This window comes from Ursus maritimus, unplaced genomic scaffold (genome assembly GCF_017311325.1).
Source record: "Ursus maritimus isolate PB19 unplaced genomic scaffold, ASM1731132v1 scaffold_1, whole genome shotgun sequence".
NCBI lineage: Eukaryota > Metazoa > Chordata > Mammalia > Carnivora > Ursidae > Ursus > Ursus maritimus.
Genome location: NW_024423343.1, coordinates 31,546,937 through 31,569,434, shown reverse-complemented (window position 1 = coordinate 31,569,434; position 22,498 = coordinate 31,546,937). Strand labels below are relative to the sequence as shown.

The window sequence follows — 22,498 nt, the reverse complement described above, 5'->3', positions numbered from 1 at the left end:
CATCCTGAAGTTCCAACTAACCTTTCAATGCTTTTTTTCCTTACCTCTTTTATTTGCTCCATTTATGCATTAAGTGGTTGCTTAGATTTAAGGTAAGAGATTCCAGGGCTGGATTTCCATTCTTTGTTCTTATGTAGAATATTACATATGGGGAGTGAAGAGATATTTGGCACTTGGCCTTCTAAAATCAACAAATAATTTCTTTTTTTAATTTAAAAAAATTTTTGTCATGTGACTGTGTTGTGTCTTCATGTTCCGTGAGGGCAGATTTTTTTGTCTGTTTTGTTCACCACCCTGTCCTGTGTGCCTAAAATAGTGCCTGATGCATACATTAGGTGCTTAGTAAATATTTTTGAATAAATGCTTATTTTGCAATGTTAATATATTTTATGAAACTAAAATATAAGTTACCCTATCATAAAATGTCATTATGAAGTAAAATTAGGTGGACTTTTGTAAATGTAGAATTTAGTTATGGATTGGAGGGCCAACTAATGTGCTTTATTTAACCCTCCCCCTGTGTAATAGCCTTTTTATTCTATAAATGGTGTGCTTTATTATACACCTTGCGGCCAGTATGTCATTATCTCTTGACTCTTAGTCAATGTAAAGAAATTGAGAAGTGGAAAATATTCAGTGTTATGGGTTTTTTTTAAGTTGCAGTATCATGTATTTCGCAAAAAACAAAATTAGTTTCTCTTTTTCAAATTGCTATGTGTAAGACATATATTTCAGTATAAACTCACTTTAAGAGTTTTACTAGCTGAGTATTAATTATATCAAGTCATCAAACGTTCATGAGTGTTTAACAAAATACACATTAAGAATTAGAGAAATATTTGTTTTAGTGACACTTTAGGGTTTGTTTTTTCCACATCTTAGTATTTCGGAGAATTAATGGTAAAAGACATTCAAGTGTATTCAAGAAGTGTTTAAATAGAATGTTACTAAAATTATTTTCGCCAAACTGAGTGTGCATTTCCTTTTTGTTCTTAGTTTCCTAGCTGAACTTTATAACTTCTTTTCAAATATATTTTCTTTCCAAAACCCTGTTATTTGCCGTGTCTTCAGTATAGAAAGTGATAAGAAGATAACTGAGATCTGAATCATTAGCTACTAATACTAACCATGGCCACAGACATTTTGATAGATCCTGGTAGAAAGATGTGACTAGAGGAGTCAAGCAAATAAACTTCATGTGTTAGTGAGTAGAATTTTGGCTCCAAGCCCTCAGTCTTGGTAAGTGGGGCCTGTGGAATTGTGAGGCTATTCCTTCTGCATTAAATACAAAGAACTAGACCCAAAGCAGTGTGTGACTACCTTCGCTCTTTTTCTGTAAATCCTGTATTCAAATTTTAGCTATTGATGTGTTTTCTCCAAAGTGATAAAAGTGCACAGAAAGATTACCTGAAGGAAAAACACAGAAATGAACCAATTCTTTTCCCCTTTAAGTTTAGACCAGCTTGTTTAAGCTACTATCCCATGCTCATTTCCTCCAAACCCTACTATGATTCCTTCTTGACCATCCTGCATTCAGGATCTGTTCCATGTGGCAGATAGACCAAAATGAGTAGGAAATGAGAGAAGCCCCTAGAAAGCAAGGAAATATCACACTTGTATAAGGTTCCTTAATGTCTTTGCTGTTTGTATCAGAAAGCTTCACTCCTGAGTACTGTGACTCTGTGTAGCTGTTTCTGCTCTGAGTAGGGTTGCCTGGTGAGAAGAGTACCCTGAATTCATTCTGGAAGCTAGAATTCACCAGCACTGTCTTTTCTTTCTTCCTGTCCTCTTTGTGAATGTCTGTCTTCTCCGTAAACTTGTAGCACATGATTAATAATTTTAGGTGAAACAAAACTGAGTGAAAAAAATGTTCACTGTATAACAAATCATTTCTCTTTTTCTGGTATTAAAAAATGAGCAGTTTTGGAAGGGTGATGAATGGAAAAATTTAATACATTAAGGTAGAAAATAGAATTAAAGAGAAAATGTTACAGTTGGAAGGGACTGCAGATAATATACTAGTTCAGTGGTTTCCAAATGATCTTGGAGACCTGTGGATTCTATCAAGTGTGGTAAAGGTCTCCTGATGTTTGTTGGTAAGATTATCTGCTCCTTGGATTTCCTCAGTTCTTCATGAACTCTGTGTTTGCTCTTGTTGCTGTCAGGCCTTTGATACCTTTCAGACAGACTTTAAACGAAGATCACACTTGGAGTCCAGACACATGGGATTTGACTCAGAAGAAGCCTCCATACTAAAAGTTGAATTTTTAACATTTTATATAGCATGTTCTCATGGTGGTTCATGGTTCTTTTCATCTGAAATTTAGGTTATTTTTTTCTTTGGAGAGAACAAGTTGTAGAGTTTGATTCATAAGACCTTTGAAAATATGTGGTGATATTTTTACAACAAAAGGCATGAAAAGCTAAAGGGTGGGACGTCATTTTGGAAGTGTTTTCATATGTACCTGAGGCCATATAAAAGTGGAATTTACCTCGAACTGGGATACCCATTCCCCACTCTTTATTTTAATAGTAAAGAGAGTTTTAAGACCCTGTTATTAATGTATTTGAAATGGATTTTTCTTTCGAAAGCAGTGAAGTCACTAATGAAGCTAAGCTTTAGTATTTTTAAATAAATAGTTTAATAAAAAATAGTAAGGACTACTAATCTGTTGGCATCATATTTATTTCAGTTGAATATGCTGTGCAAACGGATTCTAAATAATTAATGAGGAGGGGTTAAGGATTTGTTTTACAACTAACACATTAAGAATATAACACTTTTGAAAATTTTGCCTGGGATCTTGAAGATCCTTAACTTGACCCTGTATAAAAATATGGCTTTAGTTTTTCACTCGAGTGTGTTCTTTAACAAGTGTTCTCTACAGAAGGTGGTAAATTGCTTCTCACTTTTCCAGCTCTCACGTGCAGCTGAGGGTTCACTCTTGAGCATCTATCTGACACATCATTTGGAGGGAAAACTCCGTAACAGCAACCCTTGGGAGACCCATCTGTTTTTGCCTATTCCAATCCTAAGCCACCAATTCTATTTTGTCAAAGGCCGGTTGTCAAAAAGTATTTTCAAAATCAAACAAATTTGCCCATCTTTATTCCTTTTTTCTTGTCCTTCTTTCTTTGCCTGTCTCTCTTCCCCCTTATTCCTACTCTTTTATTCCCTTATATCTGTATTGGATTATTTCAGGACTCTTAGTACCTTAGGCTTTTTGTCTCTCTCTTACTAAAAATTTTACCTCTTCTGAATTCATACTTGAACTCCTGATTACAGCTTTGATTTCCCTCAAAGGATCTCTTGGTCCTTTTCCTACTAGCCCTGGGAATTGAAGTAGGAACGTATATCCTCTGAAGAGAGGGATAGAGATGTCTAGGAAGCCAAAGAATTTTGTGTTGGATGGGACTCTGGGGAATAATACTGGACAGTGAATGAAGGCCCAGAGGTGCTTGACCACAGCTTCTGCCCATCCTCACTACTCCACATCCAGATACAGGCTATACGTAGTCCTCCTCTTCTCTCTCTGTATTTAAATTCTGCTCTTTTTTTTTCTTTCTAAGTAACAGTCCAGCTTAGATTTTTCACTGAACCTTTCTGTAGTTTTTCCTTCTTTTTTTTTTTTTTTTTTTTTTTAAAGATTTTATTTATTTATTCGACAGAGATAGAGACAGCCAGCGAGAGAGGGAACACAGCAGGGGAGTGGGAGAGGAAGAAGCAGGCTCATAGCGGAGGAGCCTGATGCGGGGCTCGATCCCAGAACGCAGGGATCACGCCCTGAGCCGAAGGCAGACGCTTAACCGCTGTGCCACCCAGGCGCCCCTGTAGTTTTTCCTTCTTATATTGGTATTTCTTTTTTGGAGATTTCTATATAATTTTTAGACATTCCTTTTTGCTAAAAACATAGGAGTCCTAGTTTATTCCAAAATACTATAAATTCCTTTAAGGCAGAGGAATCATTTTATAGGCCTTTGTGTCCCATCCCCCCCACCCCCCAAATGTCTCCCTTGGTTTTCATATTCCTTACCCTTGTACCTAGTAGTCTGGTAGGTGATAAGTAGTTGATAAATGAGGGATATACCACAGATATCATTTTAGAATGTGTCTGCCGGTATTCTCTCATAGCAGGTCATATGTCAGTGGGAGGTTTCTTCATAGCAGAAATGATGTCTTTTGTCAACTAGAGATACCTGGTGAGCCAGCTTTATAAAAATTACTGAAGTTCACAGGGTACTGGAAAGCACTGAGTTTTATAATGAGCATTATATTATGATATATCAAGGTTCAAGGAGGTATTGAATGTACCAAAAAAACATAGAGCAGGTAGGAACATTGTAGAAAAAAATATTAAGGCATAAGAATGGGCTTGATGCTTGTGCTAGTTGTAGAGATCTCCAAAGCCTGGGAAATAAGACCACTCTTTGAACATTTCTACTTCCAGTTTTATCTGCATTCCTTAGTCACAGGCTAGTGGCAAAGTATTTGAGCTTCATCACTTAAATACTTTTCCTGCTTCTCGAGATTTTTGTTTTTGTTTTTTTGTAGGAAAAAAAGGGGGGGAGGGGTGAGTTTCCTGCTGCTCCTCCTTATACTTAATAGCTGCTTTACTTAGCTCTAATGATGACTTTCCCCTTTGTGGTATCAACAAATACCCACATAATTGAGTGATTGTTGCAGTCAGCCACCAAACTTCATTCTGATTCTCAATAAGACTTTGAAAAGTGTAATGAGCAATCCCACTCATGGTTCAGGACCATTAACTACGTGTTTATATGCCAGATGATAGTTCTGTTTATGTTTACAGTTTGTTTTAAAGTTTCATGTGGAATTGCTGTTATAAATGGGTGCAGTTTCGCTTTGTTTTCTTTGTCCCGGGTGTGTTCTCTCTTTCTCTGTCTCTGTCTCTGTCTCGTGGTCTCTCTCCCTTGAGGTCCCCTTCACTATGCACGCAGTTGAGTCCTCCTGTGTTTTGCTGCTTGTGAGCAAATGTTGTCTCCCCACAAACTTCCTTCAAAATAGTGCTGAGAACCATGACAGCTAGCTAGTAAATTTTTTTCATCGAATGATTTTATATTTGAAATATACTTAAACTTTAATTATAATACAGATCCTACCTATGATAAATTAAGTTTTATTTGGCAGTTATTCCTGTTCTTTTCCCTTTTCCTCAAATTAGATGGCAGTATTTGTATTCTTTTTTTTTTTTTTTAAGATTTGTTTATTTGAGAGAGAGCACAAGCGGGGGCGAGAACTGAGGGAAAGGGAGAGAAGGAGGGGGAGAGAAGCAGCTCCCCACTGAGTGCAGAGTCCCACGAGCCCACGACCTTGAGAGATCATGACCTGAGCTGAAATCACGAGTGGGATGCTCAACTGATTGCGCCACCTAGGCGCCCCCAGTATTTATATTCTGCTTCTGCATAGGTGTTCATTGTCTTACTTAGCGTAGAAACATTTTTCACAAAGGAAAACCACCTTGAAGAGAAATTAAAAAACTCTTTTAGCTTAATATAAGGGTACAGTATCAGTGATGTATAAAATTCCAGAGTTTATGGACATTCTGCAGGGCCTCTTTGGTTTTTTCAGTGATTTAAGTTACTTATCCAAACTCCATTAAACAAGCAGATACAATCATTTGATGATCGTACAGATCATAAAATGTTATCAAGTTTTGTTTATGGAAATGTCCATCAGATTTTAACTTATAGATTGTTTATATTTTTTAATTGATTAAAAGATTTCTAGAAGATACTGCAATTTAAATAAAAACACCTTAGATACCAAAACCTTGAATCAAAGTTGGAAAGCTGTTTTCAAGTATTTTAGCTATTCCATGTATAGAATAAAATTCTCTTTTACTTTTTCTATCCCTGTTCCTTTTCCTTCCCGTTTCTAGCAAATTGATGTAGTTTAGTGTTGGCTCACTTACTTCTCCCTCGTCACTTAAAGTAACTTTGGGTTTTATGTTGTTTAAGGTTGAGCTTAAAGGACTTTAGTTACTATAAAAAATCTTCTGGTATCATAAAGAAGATTACGGTTTGAAAAGCTACTGGTTATTTGTCATATTACTCCTAAAATTTTCCCCAAAGGGGATTGACTTTTTCAAAACTTTTTCTGGCATTTTCATTTTAAGATATGATTAGCATACCCTCTGCTTATTAATGAGGGGGAGAACAAGGATAAGTTAATCTTTATTCTTACTTAATAACCGGTTTGTTTTGTATGTATTGCTTAAAAGTAACAAAAAGGATTATGGATAAATGTTTCACTTTAAAATATTGACATCTCAAAGGTATCATTTGTCATTAAAGATGGTTTTAACATCACACACAACTTGTTCACTGGGCTATTCATTTGAGAGTTTGTTTCTTGATATATTATTTCTTGCCTATTCAGATAACAAGTAGTATTTTAGGAGTTTTAAAAATTTCATTTAAGCCGGAGTTAATTTTGACAGCCTCAATACTCTGTATGTGATTATGATTTGTTTTCTTAAAATTTATATTTTGAAATTATAACTATAAATGTATTCTGATTTCAGTGGTGTAATGTCTTACAGTTTCATTTTATAAGTATAATTTGATTACTCCAGATATATTCTTATTAGAAAAGTTAAGATCCTTTTTTTTTTTTTTTTTTTGAAGTATTTGTCTATCCAGAATATTTGGGGCTTAAAATAGGGTCAGGTATGAGCCTGTATGTTGAACATTTACTCTGACCCATTGATAATCTCAAACAATTTGAGACTGCATTTGAACTATATTTGTGAATGACAGTTCTTATCACTTTAAGACATCCAGATTTCTAGAGCTTTCTGTATAAGTGCTTATACACTTCTTTGGTGGCATCAGTTGTTCCCAGATTACACTACTCTCCTACCCTTGCATTTTCAGTTAGAGATAAAATAATGAGGAGTCATGGCCTATCTCTGATTTAGGACTCTGTTACCTTTCCCATAGTCTTTATTTTGGGCCTGAGTGGGTCTAATTCCCAGTGGAACTAGGACATTGCCAGTGGCCCCTGTATTGCTCATAACTGAATGGGATACCTCAGCCCTAACTTTCTAGTTCAGAGGTTTAGGAACATGCCTTAACTTTTGGCAGTTTTCAGGTGGGTGATTCCTTTAAGACACCATTAGAGAAATCTGAATTGTAAGGCTGGGCCACTATTTTAAAACTGCAAAATTTTTCGGTATATCATACAGTTTAACTATTTTATATTCTCTAGTTACAATGGATCAAAACTATAGTGCATATTTTATTGGGAAACATGTATTTTTTTATAATATACTTGCTATCTAAAAAAGGAATTGTTTAAAGGCATTATTGTTTTTGAGTTTCTCTTTATTAAAACTAAAGTTCTTATAGTTATCCTTCTGAATTTCAGTTAAATATCGTATCAAATAATCTAACCAGTGATCTGTTGGTGTGATGGCCTAATGGCAAATACAGTCTTTGCATATAAGTTTACAATCTTTTGAAAATCTCATGTTAGGAAGAGTCCTTTGAGTACAACTGTAGAATAATAATAGAGTAGAAACTGCATATGAAATGCATGGCCTCTAATTTTTTTTCCTCTTTAAACCTTCCCCTCCTTTGTTAAATAGCATAACATTATTTCCCACAAGTGACATTTTGTTTCACTACATACAAATTTTGATTGTTCCTCAAAATTTTTTTAGGTGAGTACCCAGAATATGAAGATGGGTGGGCTGCCACGTACGACACCTCCAACTCAGAAACCCCCCAGTCCTCCCATGTCAGGGAAAGGGACGCTTGGGTAAGTATGTAACTAAGTAATAATTGAAAACCATTTCATGTAGTGTTGTTGAAAACTAAACACTACATATATTTCAACTATTTTTAATATTTGAGACAACATTATCTCCCTAAGATTAACTTTTTTGTGTGTAACTTTCCCTTTTGCTGGGAAACATCTTTATACTTAAAAAAGATTTTGTTCAAAGTTATTTTTCTAATGAATTTTAAATTTGAGGTAAAATCCTAGCCCAAGTTCATGGCTTATTATAAATTGCACTCTAATTTCAGAAAATTTTTAGAGTATTTCATATTACATTTGACTATGCTTATTTAGACTATTCTTGTGAGAATAATGTGTAGATGACATAATTCTGTATATCTTGTGTTGTTATGAGAGTATCGAGCTTAATTTAGTCCAGCAGAAGTGAGCTCTGGATTTGACTTCTGGCAGAAATGGCCAATTAATGTAAAAGCTTCTAACATTTTTCTTCTATAGCATCATAATATAAAATTTGGTTTATTGGGGTGCCTGGCTGGCTCAGTCGGAAGAGCATGCAACTCTTGATCTCAGGGTTGTGAGTTCCAGCCCACGTTGGGTGTAGAGACTACTTAAATAAATAAAACTTAAAAAAATTGTATCATGGAAATTAATCAGATGGACATATCCCAGAAGCCAGATGACTAAAATTGTGGTCCAGCTCTGCTCCTGCTCTTTTGTTTTGCATAGTCAGCCTCTTAGCAATTCAGTTTTTTCATCTGTAAAAGGGGGTAATATTTGTCCTCTATCAACTTTTCAGAGTCATTGTACCACAAATTGGATTTTTTTAAAAAAGGTATAAGACAAAGACAAAATGCTTTGACAACCATTGGCTTTAAATTTTTAAATTAAAAAAAATTTTTTTTAATTGGCAATGTTGTTTTTGGCCCCCTCACCAAAAAAAAAAAAAAAAAGAAAGAAAGAAAAAAGGAAGAAAGAAAGAAAAAGGAAGGAAGGAAAAAGAAAGAAAATGACAAAAAGCTAATTAAGCACTATGGGTCAGGACAGAACAAAGATGAGTTAGCATATAAAAGAGGATAATGTTGGAAGAGGAGTTACAGTTAGGACAGTGGCAAATAGAAGAATAAAAATGAATTCCAGCGGGAATAGGATGATTTTATTTGGGGTCAACAAAACAAATCCTGCTTAGATTAGAGAGGAAAGTAGTACATCAAATAAGATTTAAACTTAAGGGTAGAATGTTGATGACATGATAGGATGGAATTGTGCAGAGGTAAAAGTAGGGAGTTCAAGAGGAAGTATTTATTTTCCTACGGAATATCTACATTCTGTCATTTGTAGTGCCTGACAGATTTGGTTTGGGTTTAAGTCAAGATTGTTAGCAGGGTAACCTGCTGTCATCTCTAGTAAAATAAAGCTTTGTGTTGCTCTCAAACTTTGAAGATTTATACATATACCAGAATTTGTTTCCCTTGTGTATTAGCAAGGGTTCTGCAGGATCATTGGAGACCAGAGTTGCTGAACAGCACAAGCCAGTTGATGGTCACAACCTGGCTTTTTTGCAGTCTTTGCCTAGCCATCGTATTTTGTTCTTTTGCCCCTAATTTTTTACTTTGTTTTTATCATTGCCTTCACCCAGTCAGCAAAGGGTTTTTTCTTGCATGAAACAGAACATTTTTATTGTCTGGGAAAAATTGTCTGGAAATCAGATGTTTAGAAATTAATCCGTTTCCTATCTTTTTTTAATATTTACATTATAATTTCAGAGATGCCTAAACTTTTTAGAATTTAAATCCAAGTTCCTGACATTCCTTTTTCTTCCTTGGACCCTGTATCTCATTTATTGCCCTTTATTTATTTTTAATTATTAATGTATTTATGCAAGATTTTGAGGGTAGTACAGTGGACAGAGTCAATGCAAAGTGATCTCATCCAAAATCAATGAACCATAACTTGAGTAGCCCAGGAGAGTGGTATTTAAAGGAACACTGGGACTTTGTGGGGAGTGAATTATTGAGAATTTTACAAGGGAGCAACATCATTTCAGGAAAAGAAAGCTTTTTAATTTTCACATCTTGAGGTCCCAATTTTTATTCTTTTAGAAACCAGAATCTTACCTGCAAAATGTGAGGTATATGTCAGTTGAGTGTTTATCATTGTCATAAAGAATTGGGAAACTTAGAGATGAGAACTCATTTAATCACTAGTGTGCCATTGTGCATCCTATTTCTGATCATATTTCCTTCCTTTTCTCATTCTCTTCCTTTTAAAGGAAATTTTGAGAAGAAGGAGGAAATATATTAATAAAATTCAGTCCTTTTTGTACTTTACGGTCCAAAACAAATAAAGTAGAAAGACTTAGATGGTCTTTTCTTTTTCTCTCCTTTTTAAATGTTGAACTCTGAGGAGGGTAAGAGGGTAAAAGAGAGCAAGGTGAAAGTTGAAGGAGGTGAAGTGAGAATGGAAGGAGATGAGAGTAACTTGTGTATTTCTGTGTATGGATATAGTTTAGCTTCTGTGTATTTACTATATAGAAAGGGAAATGACTTGTTATAGTTGCTATTGATCTTCAGTGGGGAGGTTGTGGAGCCAGATTCTGGGTTTATTTACCCCATCTTTGAATATCTTTGGTTAGGGAGAGAGGGGTGAGGAAGATAATTAGTGCATTCATGCAGCGCAGTTGGGAAATTTGACATGGTATTAAAATAATTTGAACTCATCTACCCCCCCCCCCAAAAAAAGAGAAGAGAGTCCGGGAAACACTGGCTTACTTGTGGGAGAATCTTTGTGCTCTCTAACAAAATTGCATTAGTACAGGCAAATGAGGTTTGAGACTAAAGAATAGCAATACTCATCAAAACCCTAATGGCAGGGAAGTGATACTTAAGACTGAAATTGATAGCTGGGTTATGTTAAAACATTTTCCTGTCTCTGAATACAAATTGTATTTCACTACTGGCAACTCTTTGAATTTATTGTGCCGAAACTTGCTAATCACACAATACGTACGCTCTTCTTTTTGTAGGCGGCACTCCCCCTACCGCACACTGGAGCCAGTGCGTCCTCCAGTGGTACCAAATGATTACGTACCTAGCCCAACCCGTAATATGGCTCCCTCGCAGCAGAGCCCTGTGAGGACAGCTTCTGTGAATCAGAGAAATCGAACTTACAGGTATTTTCTCTACCTCAGTGCAAAATGTGATGGTCATAGGACCATAACTTGTTTAGATTACTTCAGTTAGATCTCTCTCCTTTTCCAAGCACTAAGTACTTTTCCTCACTCTACTCCCCCAAACCTCATCTGAATCCACCTCTCTCTGCTCCTGTTCTGATGCAGCTTTGAGGCCAGGAAGTTGAAAAAACCCAGAAAAAACAGACATCTTAAAATACAAACTTCTCTACAAAATTAATAGTTATAGTTGATCTGAAAAAAAAGTTATGGACCAGATGTGGAAAAAAAAATTACAGATCAGATGTGGGAAATTGCAAGTTGTTTTTTGGTGGAACTTTACAGATGAAAAACTATACATAATAAAACAGTAATACGGGATGGTACATCAAGATATCATTACACATAAAATTAACGTGTTTAGTAGGAAGACTGTGTTTTTATTATGAGACAAGTTTCCGCGGAGAGTAAAAGGAATACTATTTTTGTGTGTTGAGCCCTATCACTTACCACTTCTCTTTCTACAGAATTTTTCCTCCTTTCTCAATTTCAATTTCTTTACTAGATGCTTTATATTAAAAGGTGGTTAGAACAAGTTTCTTGAACTCAAGTGTTTTTCCTGTTTTACTCACATTAATACATGAAGTGGAGGGTTTTAAAATTATCTTTATTTAGGTATATTCATTTCAGAAAATTTTGGGAAATGCTGGTGGTATCTTACTATATATAAATACTCATGTTTTGGTGGCTCTCATTCCTTTAGCAGCAGTGGGAGTAGCGGAGGAAGCCACCCGAGTAGTCGGAGCAGCAGTCGGGAGAACAGTGGAAGTGGGAGTGTGGGAGTTCCCATTGCTGTTCCTACTCCCTCTCCTCCCAGTGTCTTTCCAGGTAACACATGAATGGTGCCTCATCTGTACTTGTCTTTTTTGAATTTGAATTAATTTCTGATTTAATTACAGTGGGCTTTCTTCATAATCACGATTTTTTTTCCCTTTTACGACCCCATGAATTTTGGGAAATCTTTATGCATTTGTTATTTTTAGCCAAGCGATTTTTGAGTTTATGCTTACATACTTCTCTGTTATTTGGCTTTGTGTCTTTGGTGCGGTGGCTCAGTTGGTGCTTCGAGGTTTCAGGTACCTCCTGCGTATGATTTATATTTTTAATTCCAGCTAGCGTTCCGACATTGCATGTGTTTGGACACAGTCAGTGTGAGAATCACATTGGTAACAAAGGATGGGACAAATTTAGAAATAGTCTTGGCAGTTAAATTTAGTGGACTTTTGGAACTTAATACTCTCTGAAATTCTACACCCCCGCCCTTTTTTTTTTCCTGAAACATAAAAATGTGCTTGTTTAATGTGAAGACACCAAAGGTAAACTCTGTTTTTAAAAGCATGACACAAAAGACCTAGGGATAGAATTTTTTTGTATTTAATTTACTTATCATGATACCAAATAGATAATACCTTTTTAAAACTCATGAAAAAGATGGGTGTTTTTCTAGAAAAAATTTTTTAACCTTATTAATAAGATGTTTTTGTCTGGAATATGCGTTTATTTTCTGATTTTTGTAATTCAAAATGGAATACTGTTTCTAATGTATTATGTTTAGTTTTATATACTAGTTACAAAATACTATGCTAAAAATTACAATATAAAGGGAACATCTTTCTTCCAGAGTAGTGGCTTTCAGGTAAAATGGAATGCTGTTTTTAATGGATTAAAAAATCTGTACATTACCACTAAGCATTTTGAATTTTTTGCTGCAAACCTAATAATCCTTTAATATAAGCTTCATTCTTTTTTTTTTTTTTTTAACCATTCTCTTCTATTCTTTGGTTACTGTTAAGCACTGAATATTTAACATTAGGTTCTCTAATGCCTTTTCTAATCCTTCCTAATGGGTCTGCCTCATTAATGCTGCCTCTTACTCCTCTTTCCCCTCAGCCCCTGCTGGCTCTGCTGGTACTCCTCCCCTTCCTGCTACTTCTGCATCTGCCCCTGCCCCTCTTGTTCCTGCTACTGTCCCTTCCTCCACTGCCCCAGACGCTGCTGCTGGGGGGGCCCAGACCCTTGCTGATGGCTTCACTTCTCCAACTCCCCCTGTTGTTTCTTCCACTCCCCCTACAGGTGAGTATGGCTTGTTCCTTGGCAGGCACATCCAGTCATCTGGCTCTTTTCCCTGGAACTCTGGCTTTGTGACTTTTGTTTGTGCTGTGTATGTGTGTATAAAATCTAAAGAATAATGGACTAACTTAGAAAATGTCATGTGACAAAAGAGTAGAATTTCCTGAGGAAATCAGGGTAAAGTTCATATACTTTTTTCCAGTAGAGTAACACAAATACACATTTTTTTAATTGCTTGAATTTCATTTACTGGAGATTTGTGAACTTAGTATGGAGCCATCTTCTGTACAGTTTTGAGAAGTTGTTGTTAGAAGTATTGTTAGAGATTAAGCCTTTAACAAAAAGTCTATGCAAATAATTCTAAGGTATATTTTATAGGAAATATTTGATATGACAATTTGGAAGTCTCTGTAAGTCTGTCATAGCACTGGAAACACATAGCCAGTGGACTTTTTAAGAATTTCAGGTTTACTTAAGTGTTACTTAAGGTTGACTGGTGTTTTAGTGTTTTAAAACTGCAGCCTAAAATTTGTCTTAATGGGGAAGGGAAAAAAGGTTCAGTTGCTACAAAATGTATTTGCAAAGTTAATAGCGATGCTGGTTAGCAAACAAATTCTTTATTATAAAAGTGTATGTGTTTGGACACGCATCACCTTAGCTTGCCTCATACTTTGTAGAATATGTATTTAGCTCTGCTGCTCTATAAGCAGATGTTTAAATGTGTTAAAGGACACTTTTAGCTAAAATGGATTTTGGACGGTGTTTTATGGGACAGCTTCTATGATAGCGCCTCTTGAGAAAAGCTTTCCGTGTGAGTGTAATCGCAGGCTGTTCTTTGATCTACACGTCTCTGTTAGGCCAGACTGTCTAGCTAAATACAAGAATCTTGTTATGCTCCAGCACCGGTGGGGTAAAAAATTAATGTTGAAGTTGGTTGTAGGCCCAGAGGGAACAAATCACTCCCACCCAAGAGTCAACATTTTAGTAATAAAATCACAATTTAATAGGTACGGCTTCGTAGTCTGCACTGAATAAACATTTGTTGTATGAGTGATTATGTATAGTTTTTCTTAACGAAAAGTAAGGTAAATGCCTTAATAACAATTTATATCAATATAATCTCTTTTATACAGTCTTTGAATCACCAAGTACTTTTTTCTTCTCTTCTTATGGTATAATTTACATACAGTGAAATTCACCCTTTTTAGTATGTATGTTTGTGACAAATGTATACAGTGATGTAACCACAACTTCAGTCAAGATATAGAATAGTCCTATCATCTGCGAATTTCCTCTATGTTCTTTGTAGTCAGTCGTTCCTTTTCACTCCTAGCCCCTGGCAACCCTTTGATTTGGTTTTTTTGTTTTTGTTTTGTTTTCATCTCTGAAGTTTTGCCTTTGTAAGAATATCATGTAAATAGAAGCATATGTATATAGCCTTTTGGGTCTGGCTTTTTGGCACCAGTGCATTTGAGATTTATTCATGTTGTTTCGTGTTTCATTATTTAGCTCTCTTTTATTACTGAGTAGTGTTCTGTCCACAATTTGTTTATCCCTTTCCCCGTTGAGGGACACTTGGATTATTTCCATTTTGGGGTTATTATGAATAAAATTGCCATAAGCATACACACACAGACTTTGTGTGAGTGTAGATTTTCAGTTCATTTGGGTAAACACCTAGGGAGTAGGATTGGTGGTTGTATGGTACGTGAATGTTTAATTTTACGAGAAACTGTCAAATTGTTTTCCAAAGTGGCTGAACAGTTGACACCCCCCCCAGCAGTGAGACTCCCGTGCTCCTCATACTTGTTAGTACTTGCTGTTGTCAGTTTGCTTTTTTTTTTTTTAAACTTTAGCCATTCTATTAGATATATAATAGTTTCTTGTGTGGTTTTGGTTTTCATTTTCCTAATGACTAATGGTACAGAAATATCTTTTCGTGTGCTCTTTTGCTATCTGTTTATCTTCTTTGATGAAATATCTTTTCAGATGTCGTGCTCCCCTCCACAGACCTTTTGAATTGGATTTTCTTTTTTTTTTTTTTTAAAGATTTTATTTATTTATTTGACAGAGATAGAGACAGCCAGCGAGAGAGGGAACACAAGCAGGGGGAGTGGGAGAGGAAGAAGCAGGCTCATAGCGGGGGAGCCTGATGTGGGGCTCGATCCCACAACGCCGGGATCACGCCCTGAGCCGAAGGCAGACGCTTAACCGCTGTGTCACCCAGGCGCCCCTGGATTGTTTGTTTTCTTATCGAATTCCTTTATTTCTGAATTTAAGTCCTTCATTGATTATATGATTTGGAAATGTTTTCTTCCGTTTGTGACTTACCTTTTTATTCTCTTAATGGTACTTTTTAGAAGGGGAGTTCTTCATTTTGATTGAGTCTAGTTCGTTGGTTTTTTTCTATTATGGATTGTGCTTTCAGTGTCATACTTTCAAACTTGTTACCTTACACAAGGTCAAAGATTTTGTTTTTTTTCTAGAACTTTTTAGTTTTAGGTTTTATAGTTAGGTCTGTGTTAATTAAACTGTAGTTTTGTTTGCTTTTTTAACCCAAGGCAAAGTAAATGGTTTATTAATGGAATGAATAGAGAATCTTTTATGTATTGTCTTTGAATTACTGAGGACGTGAGATTTTAGACACCATCTAACTATATAAAATTTGTAATGGTTTAATTATCAGATACTTTTAACTTGAAATGGTAGGTTTGTATTATTAGTTCATTACCGATTGATTACTTAAATGCCAGTAATGTATTTGTATCTGGTGATTCAAATGACAAAATGTACCTTTTAAATAATAATTTATTAGTTTATATATTTTTACTTTTTTTTATCATTGTTACAGAGACTTGACAGTAGATTATGTTTAAGCTTGAATACTCCAGATTTTTTATACAAAAGAATTGATTTTTAGGTTTTGATGCTGTCATATGTAAAAGTAAATGATATAGCAGATATTGAGTACTTCTCTAATATTCTTTATATGAGTTCATATGAATCCAAGTTTGATAAAGTTATGGAGTTCCTGAAGACCAGTTTTACTCATGTAAACCCTTTTTACAATCATGGATAAGATGAAAAATTGCCAGAAGTGTTTTTCTTTCTTTTCTCCTTTCCCCCTCCCTTTATTCCTCCCTGCACTTTCTCCTCCTATTTCCTCTTCCCTTTATCTCTCCTCCTCCCCCTTCTTCCTCTCTCTCACTTCTGCTCCCTCCCCTCTCCTCCTTTTTCCTCCCCTCCTTTCTTGCCTGCTGGAGTGATCTCTCTTGGGTGCTCTAGTCCTCTGTCTGATCTATCTGTAATAGTAGTAGGCCTTCAGCTGAATGATGTTAAGTGGAAGTGGAGTCACAATAAAATTTAGGGAGTGGATTGCATTAGGGAATTGGATAGATTAAGAAAGAATGTCTTTAGTTAGTATTAGCTGTTGAAGTACTCAGCAAAATTGAGTGAAATTGCTAATATTATAGATTTAGAGATGGTATTACAAATAAGATATATTTTGATTCACTTTTTTTGTATCTTAGCTTTTTTCTTAATTGTAAATTTCTTAAGCTGTAATTTTAATACAAAGTCATCTAGTTTTGGAGATGGAGAGTTTTGATTGAATAAGGATGTGTTTGGTTTGGAATTATGTCACTTGATTGTTTCCTGAAATATTTTGTTTTCCTTTAAACTGACTGCTTTGTCACCTTAAATTTACTGCTGCTATTATTATTATTATTATTATTATTATTTTGGATAAGGCTGTGTGTCAAACATTTTTTGTTTTGCTTTCCCAAATGTCATTCTTTAGGTTTTTTTTTTTTTTTTTAAAGGGTTTATTTGTTTATTTTACAGAGAGAGAAGGAGTTGGGAGTGGTGGTGGTGGGGAGGGGCAGAGGGAGAAAGAATCCAAGCAGGACACAGGGCTTGATCTCAGGAGCCTGAAATCACTACCTGAGCTAAAACCGAAACCAAGAGTTGGGTGTTTAATTGACTGTGCCAACCAGGCGCCCCGCTTTCTTTCTCTATATCTTTTATTCTTTTTTTTTTTTTTTTTTTTGAGAGCGAGAGTGCACACGCGTGGGGGTGGAAGGGCAGAGGGAGAAGGACAGAGAGAGAATCTTAAACAGGCTCCATGACCAGAGCCAAGCCTGACACGGGGCTTGATCTCACAACCCTGAGATCATGACCTGAGCTGAAATCAAGAGTTGGACACTTGACCTACTGAGCTACCCAGGTGCCCCTTGTCTTGTTTAGTTTTTAGTGGTCGTTTTTGGGCGGTAGAAGAGAAAGTAAGCCATAAATTTTAATTGTGATGATTTTGAAACCCTATCAAATTATTAATTTAATAAAATTGTAATTAGTAATCTATTTAGAGTGTAGCTTTTCCAAACCTAATTTTATTTACCTACTTTCCTGCTTTTGTACTTTGATGTCAGCTGAGCAATAACTGTGACCTTGCATGATGTTTATCAGATAGCAATTAAATTAGCTAAACATTGTTATTTTTAATAATCTTATTAAGATTCAGGCAGTGTACCTAAAGCATTTCATTGCCTTAGATAATTATCTTTTAATGACAAATGTATGCTCTGTCCCTTTTCCAGGTCATCCTGTTCAGTTCTACAGCATGAACAGACCTGCCTCTCGCCATACTCCCCCAACAATAGGGGGCTCGTTGCCCTATAGACGCCCTCCTTCCATAACTTCACAGACAAGCCTTCAGAATCAGATGAACGGAGGACCTTTTTATAGCCAGAATCCAGGTTAGATTTTCTTTTGCATTCTGTAGAATATATCTAATTAAAATCTTCAGTTACAGAGGAAAAAACCTTTAATTACAAATTACTAGCACATAATAGGTGTTTAGTACTCTTTGTTGAATGAATGGAAGAATGACTACAAGGTTGCTTATACTGTATCATGCCGTTCTTTTTTTTAAAATCAGTACATGATTTCCATATAAAGTTGTAGAACTTAATTTTTCTGAACAGAATCTTTGTGCTGGTGCTAATTTGCTTTAAAGAATAATATTGTGGTGAACAGTATTTCCTTCTTATTTAATCAGATATCCTTGCTCTGTGAATACCAAATAATGAAAATTGAGTGTTCAGAGTTTGAAAGTGGTATATTAAAAGAGAAATAATATTTTTATAGCTGTTTTGTGCTAGGCAGTTATACTGTCTTACTCAGTTCTCATACCAAGCCTATGATGGGAAAGCTAGGACTTGGACAGATTGATCCAGGTATTACAGCCATCTTTCAGTTGCATCATGCATACAGAAGAAATTAATCTGGCACGTATTTAATACCATACGTAGTCATTATTTTTGCTTCTTCCCCAGAGAGAGTAAGAGCAAATATTAGATTCTATGACTATTGTGGACATGGCATATCAACTTACTGTGTTTTTCTGGATTATTGCCCAGAGACCAGTAAGCCTGTGTATCTTTAATATTTGGGGACATCCCATTCCATCTTTGGTAAGCCCTGAAACCGGTCTACTGTGGCTACTACCTTTTGGTGAAACCTTATTCCTTTGGAGTCATGCAGAAGAAATTTGATCCTTCTACATAAATGCAGTTTAAAGAATGTTTTTATGTATATTATCTCATTTGATTCTTACAGTCATGGGATCATTTTCATCTGTATTTTGTAGGATGAGAAACTGAAGCTGGGGTGATGTCAGGTTAGGATTTGAACTTAGGTCATCTGCCTCTAAGTTCCATGTTCTTTCTTCATATTAGCCTCCCTACCTTCAGATTTTAAAAAAATCTCTCTCTCACTCTCTTAGTTTTCTTTTTGGTGAGGAGGTGGGGGTGGTCAGGAGGATGTCCACATTGTGATATAAAACCGTGTGAGAGCCAGAGACTGTGTCAGTCTTTTATACAGTTTTATCCCGGAACTAGTGCTCAGTGAATTCACTGTGGTTTCCTGTGAGATGGACATCTGGCAGCACTGTTACTGCATTTGGGTGAGTTTGAGAAGGCATTCTAACATAGGGATTAAAATATGGAACACCCAGGGTCTAGTGCCAGGTCTTCAGAGTACAGTATTTGTTTTCTGATGATCCTAAGGGTACAATAGTTGTTTTTTAATGAGATTATTTCAAAAACAAGCTAATGAAAGGAACACTTTGATCAGGGCATAACTGAAACCCCTTTGGTTCTTACTGTTTCTTAATAATCTAGCCAAAGAGATAGGAACACCAGTTTATCATTCATCTTGTCAATGGCAAAGAGGGTCCCTGAAATAAATAGAGCTAAACATAAGTTAACAGTTTTTACCTTAAATATAAATGTGAAGCCCCTTGGCGGTAAAGAAGTATATGTACACACACACATACACACGTATTTGTACATTTACATATATAAACCTAGTTTGGTAAGTGTCTTAGTTCAGGCTGGTGTCATAAAGTGCCATAGACTAAGTGGCTTATAAATAACAGAAATTTATTTCTCACAGTTCTGGAGGCTGAAAGTCAGATCAGGGTGCTACCATAGTCAAGTCCTGGGGTTCTCTTCCAGGTTGCAGACTGCTATCTTCTCGTATCCGCACATGGTGGAAGAAGAGAGGGAGTTGTCTAGGTCTCTTTTATAAGGGCACTAATTCCATTCATGAGGGGGTCTACCCTCATGACCTAATTGCCTCCCAAAGACCCCCCTCCATACCATCATATTAGAATTTCAACATATGAATTTAGGGATGCGTAAATATTCAGTCCATAACATTAAAGAATCAATGATGTGGTATTTAAATACCAAGGCCTTTGGAAGAGATAATCCTATATTTTACTGCTCACAGTCTCTTACAGCAAAGACTAAAAAAAATCTAATTCATAAAGTGAAATGTTGGTTCCAAGAAATGTGACTGTATATAGTTATATGAGAGTATATAGTTATATGTGAATGAGTGTGGTGTTTCACACGGGAAAATGTCAAGCTTTAGCCATTGAATGTTATTAAAAACAACTAAAAAGAAACAGTGAAAAAATGATAGTGGGTTAGTGGAATTGCAGAAGAGAAGCCAATAACCTATATCCTCTAAATGAGAGTTAAGTTACAGCATTACCATAAATTTCCGGAAGAATGCAGATGTGGTGGGGCTTTAGCAAAGTATAAATAAAGAGCAGTAGCAAGAAGCAATTTTCAAATACTTGTATTAGGCAGTCTTTAGGGTTTGTTAGAGAATGCTTACTCTTTTTTTTTTTTTTTAAAGAATGCTTACTGTAATGAGAGCAGAAAAGCAAGAAAACAACTGGAAAGTGTTATATTCTCAGATGACCAAGGAAATCAGATAGACCCTTTACACTGATTATTAACACAAGCTGTGTTTTTAAACTTTGTGTTAATTTGCTGCTTTTTTCTTGGGATAACATCTTATGGTAATTTTTTTTGCTTGAAAAGGAACAACAATGATCCAATTCTTTTAACCCTTCTGAAACTACAGAACTGATAATTATATGGTAACCATATTCTTTTCCATCAAAAAAGCCTCCTTACTGAGGATGATTAGTTAAGTTCACTTTTAAATACTCCCTGCTGTTCATGTTTAGGAAATATTTCACTCTTAAAATGAATTGCTTAAATCATTTCCTTCACTGCAGTGTAAAATATAAACACCTAAACTTGAATGCACCGTCAGATGTCTATAACCTCTAAAGGTGTTATTCTTTTTTTTTTTTTTTAAAGATTTATTTATTTATTTTAGAGATGGAAGGGAGGGGGAGAAGCTGAGAGAGAAACTTGAGCAGACTCTGCACTGAGTGTGGAGCCCACCGTGGGGCTCTCACAACCCTGAGATCGCGACTTGAGCTGAAAGCAAGAGTCGGATACTTAACTGACTGCACCACCCTGAAAAGGTGCCCTGGCGGTATACTTTTAATGGTTTCAGAAGTAGTAGTTAGAATGTTTATTTTGTCTGATTTTCTCAGAGTATGTATAAATCTGTAGAAATAAGCTGTAAAATTCCAAGTTATTTTTCACAACTCTTTGAAGTAGACATTTTAAAACAATAAGCCTCAAAGATTATGCTCCAGAGGATTTTAGAAATAACCAGGAAGGTCATGCTTGGGAAGTCTGTATACTTCGTCAGCACGTCATCATCCTCCAGGTTTGGTTTGCTTGCAGACCATTTTACTATATTCATATCTACTTGTTGCTGTGTGTAGAACTTAAGATCTCTCTATAAACTCCAGTCATTTGGGGAGGCCGTCTCTTCACATTAACATCGTTAGTGTATATTGTGAACCTAAAACTCCTGAATCTACGTTTGGAGATCTTTTGGTGGTTATAGGGAAAAGATCTTGTCATATGAAGAATTGTCTTAGCTAAATGGAGTGAAAACAGTTGTCTAGTTAACTTCTCTTCCCTGTTCACGAGATGCTTAGGACTAGAACTGAATATTACAGATAATTCTTCTCATCAAAATTCTGCTTAAATCTCCTAGAATGGTTCATTTTCAGCTCAGCTCTAAGGAAAATAAATCTAGTCTAAAGTAGGATATTCTGGTTCACAGGAGTTCTAGTCAAATAAAAACGCAGTCCAGAAAGAAAATGCTGTGGTATCTGAATTAATTTGGACCATCACATTAAAATTTTGCCCTGGGGGAAAAAAGTAGCATTTGGGGTGACCTTTGTAAACTCCATTTGGAACTGAATTTTTTGAACATGGTCTGGCTTTGAGAAAAATCTAACTTGTTTTGTTACAAAGTAAATCTGTTTTAGAAAGATTCGGGATTGGTTTTTACCTGGGCCGCTCTTGGTGGACTTCTTAAAACCATATGGTTTCAGATTTTTACTTTCAGAACTAGAAAAGAAATAGAACATACTCACCTTAAAAAATAATACACTTGATCTACCTACAGAAAGACTGTTCTGAATTAAGCACCTAATCATTCTGGTTTAGCTGAGCATCAGAAGGTCATTTAAAAAAAAAATTGGATGAGAAACAGTGACTGAAGTGGGGGAATTTCCTATTTTGCTATTATGGGAGAGGTTGGGACTGGTGCTAACAGAAGAGGAACAATTTTCATCTTATTCAATGTGAACATACACCCAATAAATACTTTTCCAGAATGCCAGTTGCTGTCTGCTGCTCTTTCTCTTTTATCAGCTTTGTCTCTGCTACTTCTGTGTTCATTATGTCGTCTTCTTCCTTCAAGTTTGAAAACAACAGGGTGTTGGGAACATATCAACAATTGTCCCAAGCCTCTGTGAGGGGGAGACACGGCACCAAAAGGTTTACTGCCAAGAAGTATGACTTTAGGGAAAAACCTAATCAAAAGGTACCTTTTAAAGAAAGGTACCCATTGCTGGGGTTATTCTACTCTCCCTCACATCTAGATTCTCTACAGTATTAACTAATAGCTTAACTCTTGTCTATATATTATATATATTCCTTAGTTACCAAGTGGTACTTTTTTCGCACCAAGTTCTCTTCTTTCCTTTG

The 22,498-nt window shown here is 35.8% G+C and overlaps 1 protein-coding gene across 7 annotated transcripts in view; it reads left to right on the top strand.

Annotated features, from left to right (window-relative positions):
• ABI2 (abl interactor 2) overlaps positions 1-22,498 on the top strand; it is a 130,672-nt gene that overhangs the window by 74,721 nt on the left and 33,453 nt on the right. For 3 of the 7 annotated variants that reach the window (XM_008687391.2, XM_008687387.2, XM_008687389.2), the window contains exons 4-7: positions 7,686-7,783; positions 10,788-10,934; positions 11,695-11,819; positions 17,657-17,815. In XM_008687391.2, the coding sequence (XP_008685613.1) occupies positions 7,686-7,783; positions 10,788-10,934; positions 11,695-11,819; positions 17,657-17,815 (529 nt within the window). Of the gene's footprint in view, positions 1-7,685; positions 7,784-10,787; positions 10,935-11,694; positions 11,820-12,881; positions 13,065-17,656; positions 17,816-22,498 lie in introns of all 7 variants that reach the window. The other 4 variants (XM_040641816.1, XM_008687392.2, XM_040641808.1 and 1 more) reach the window with 2 other exon arrangements.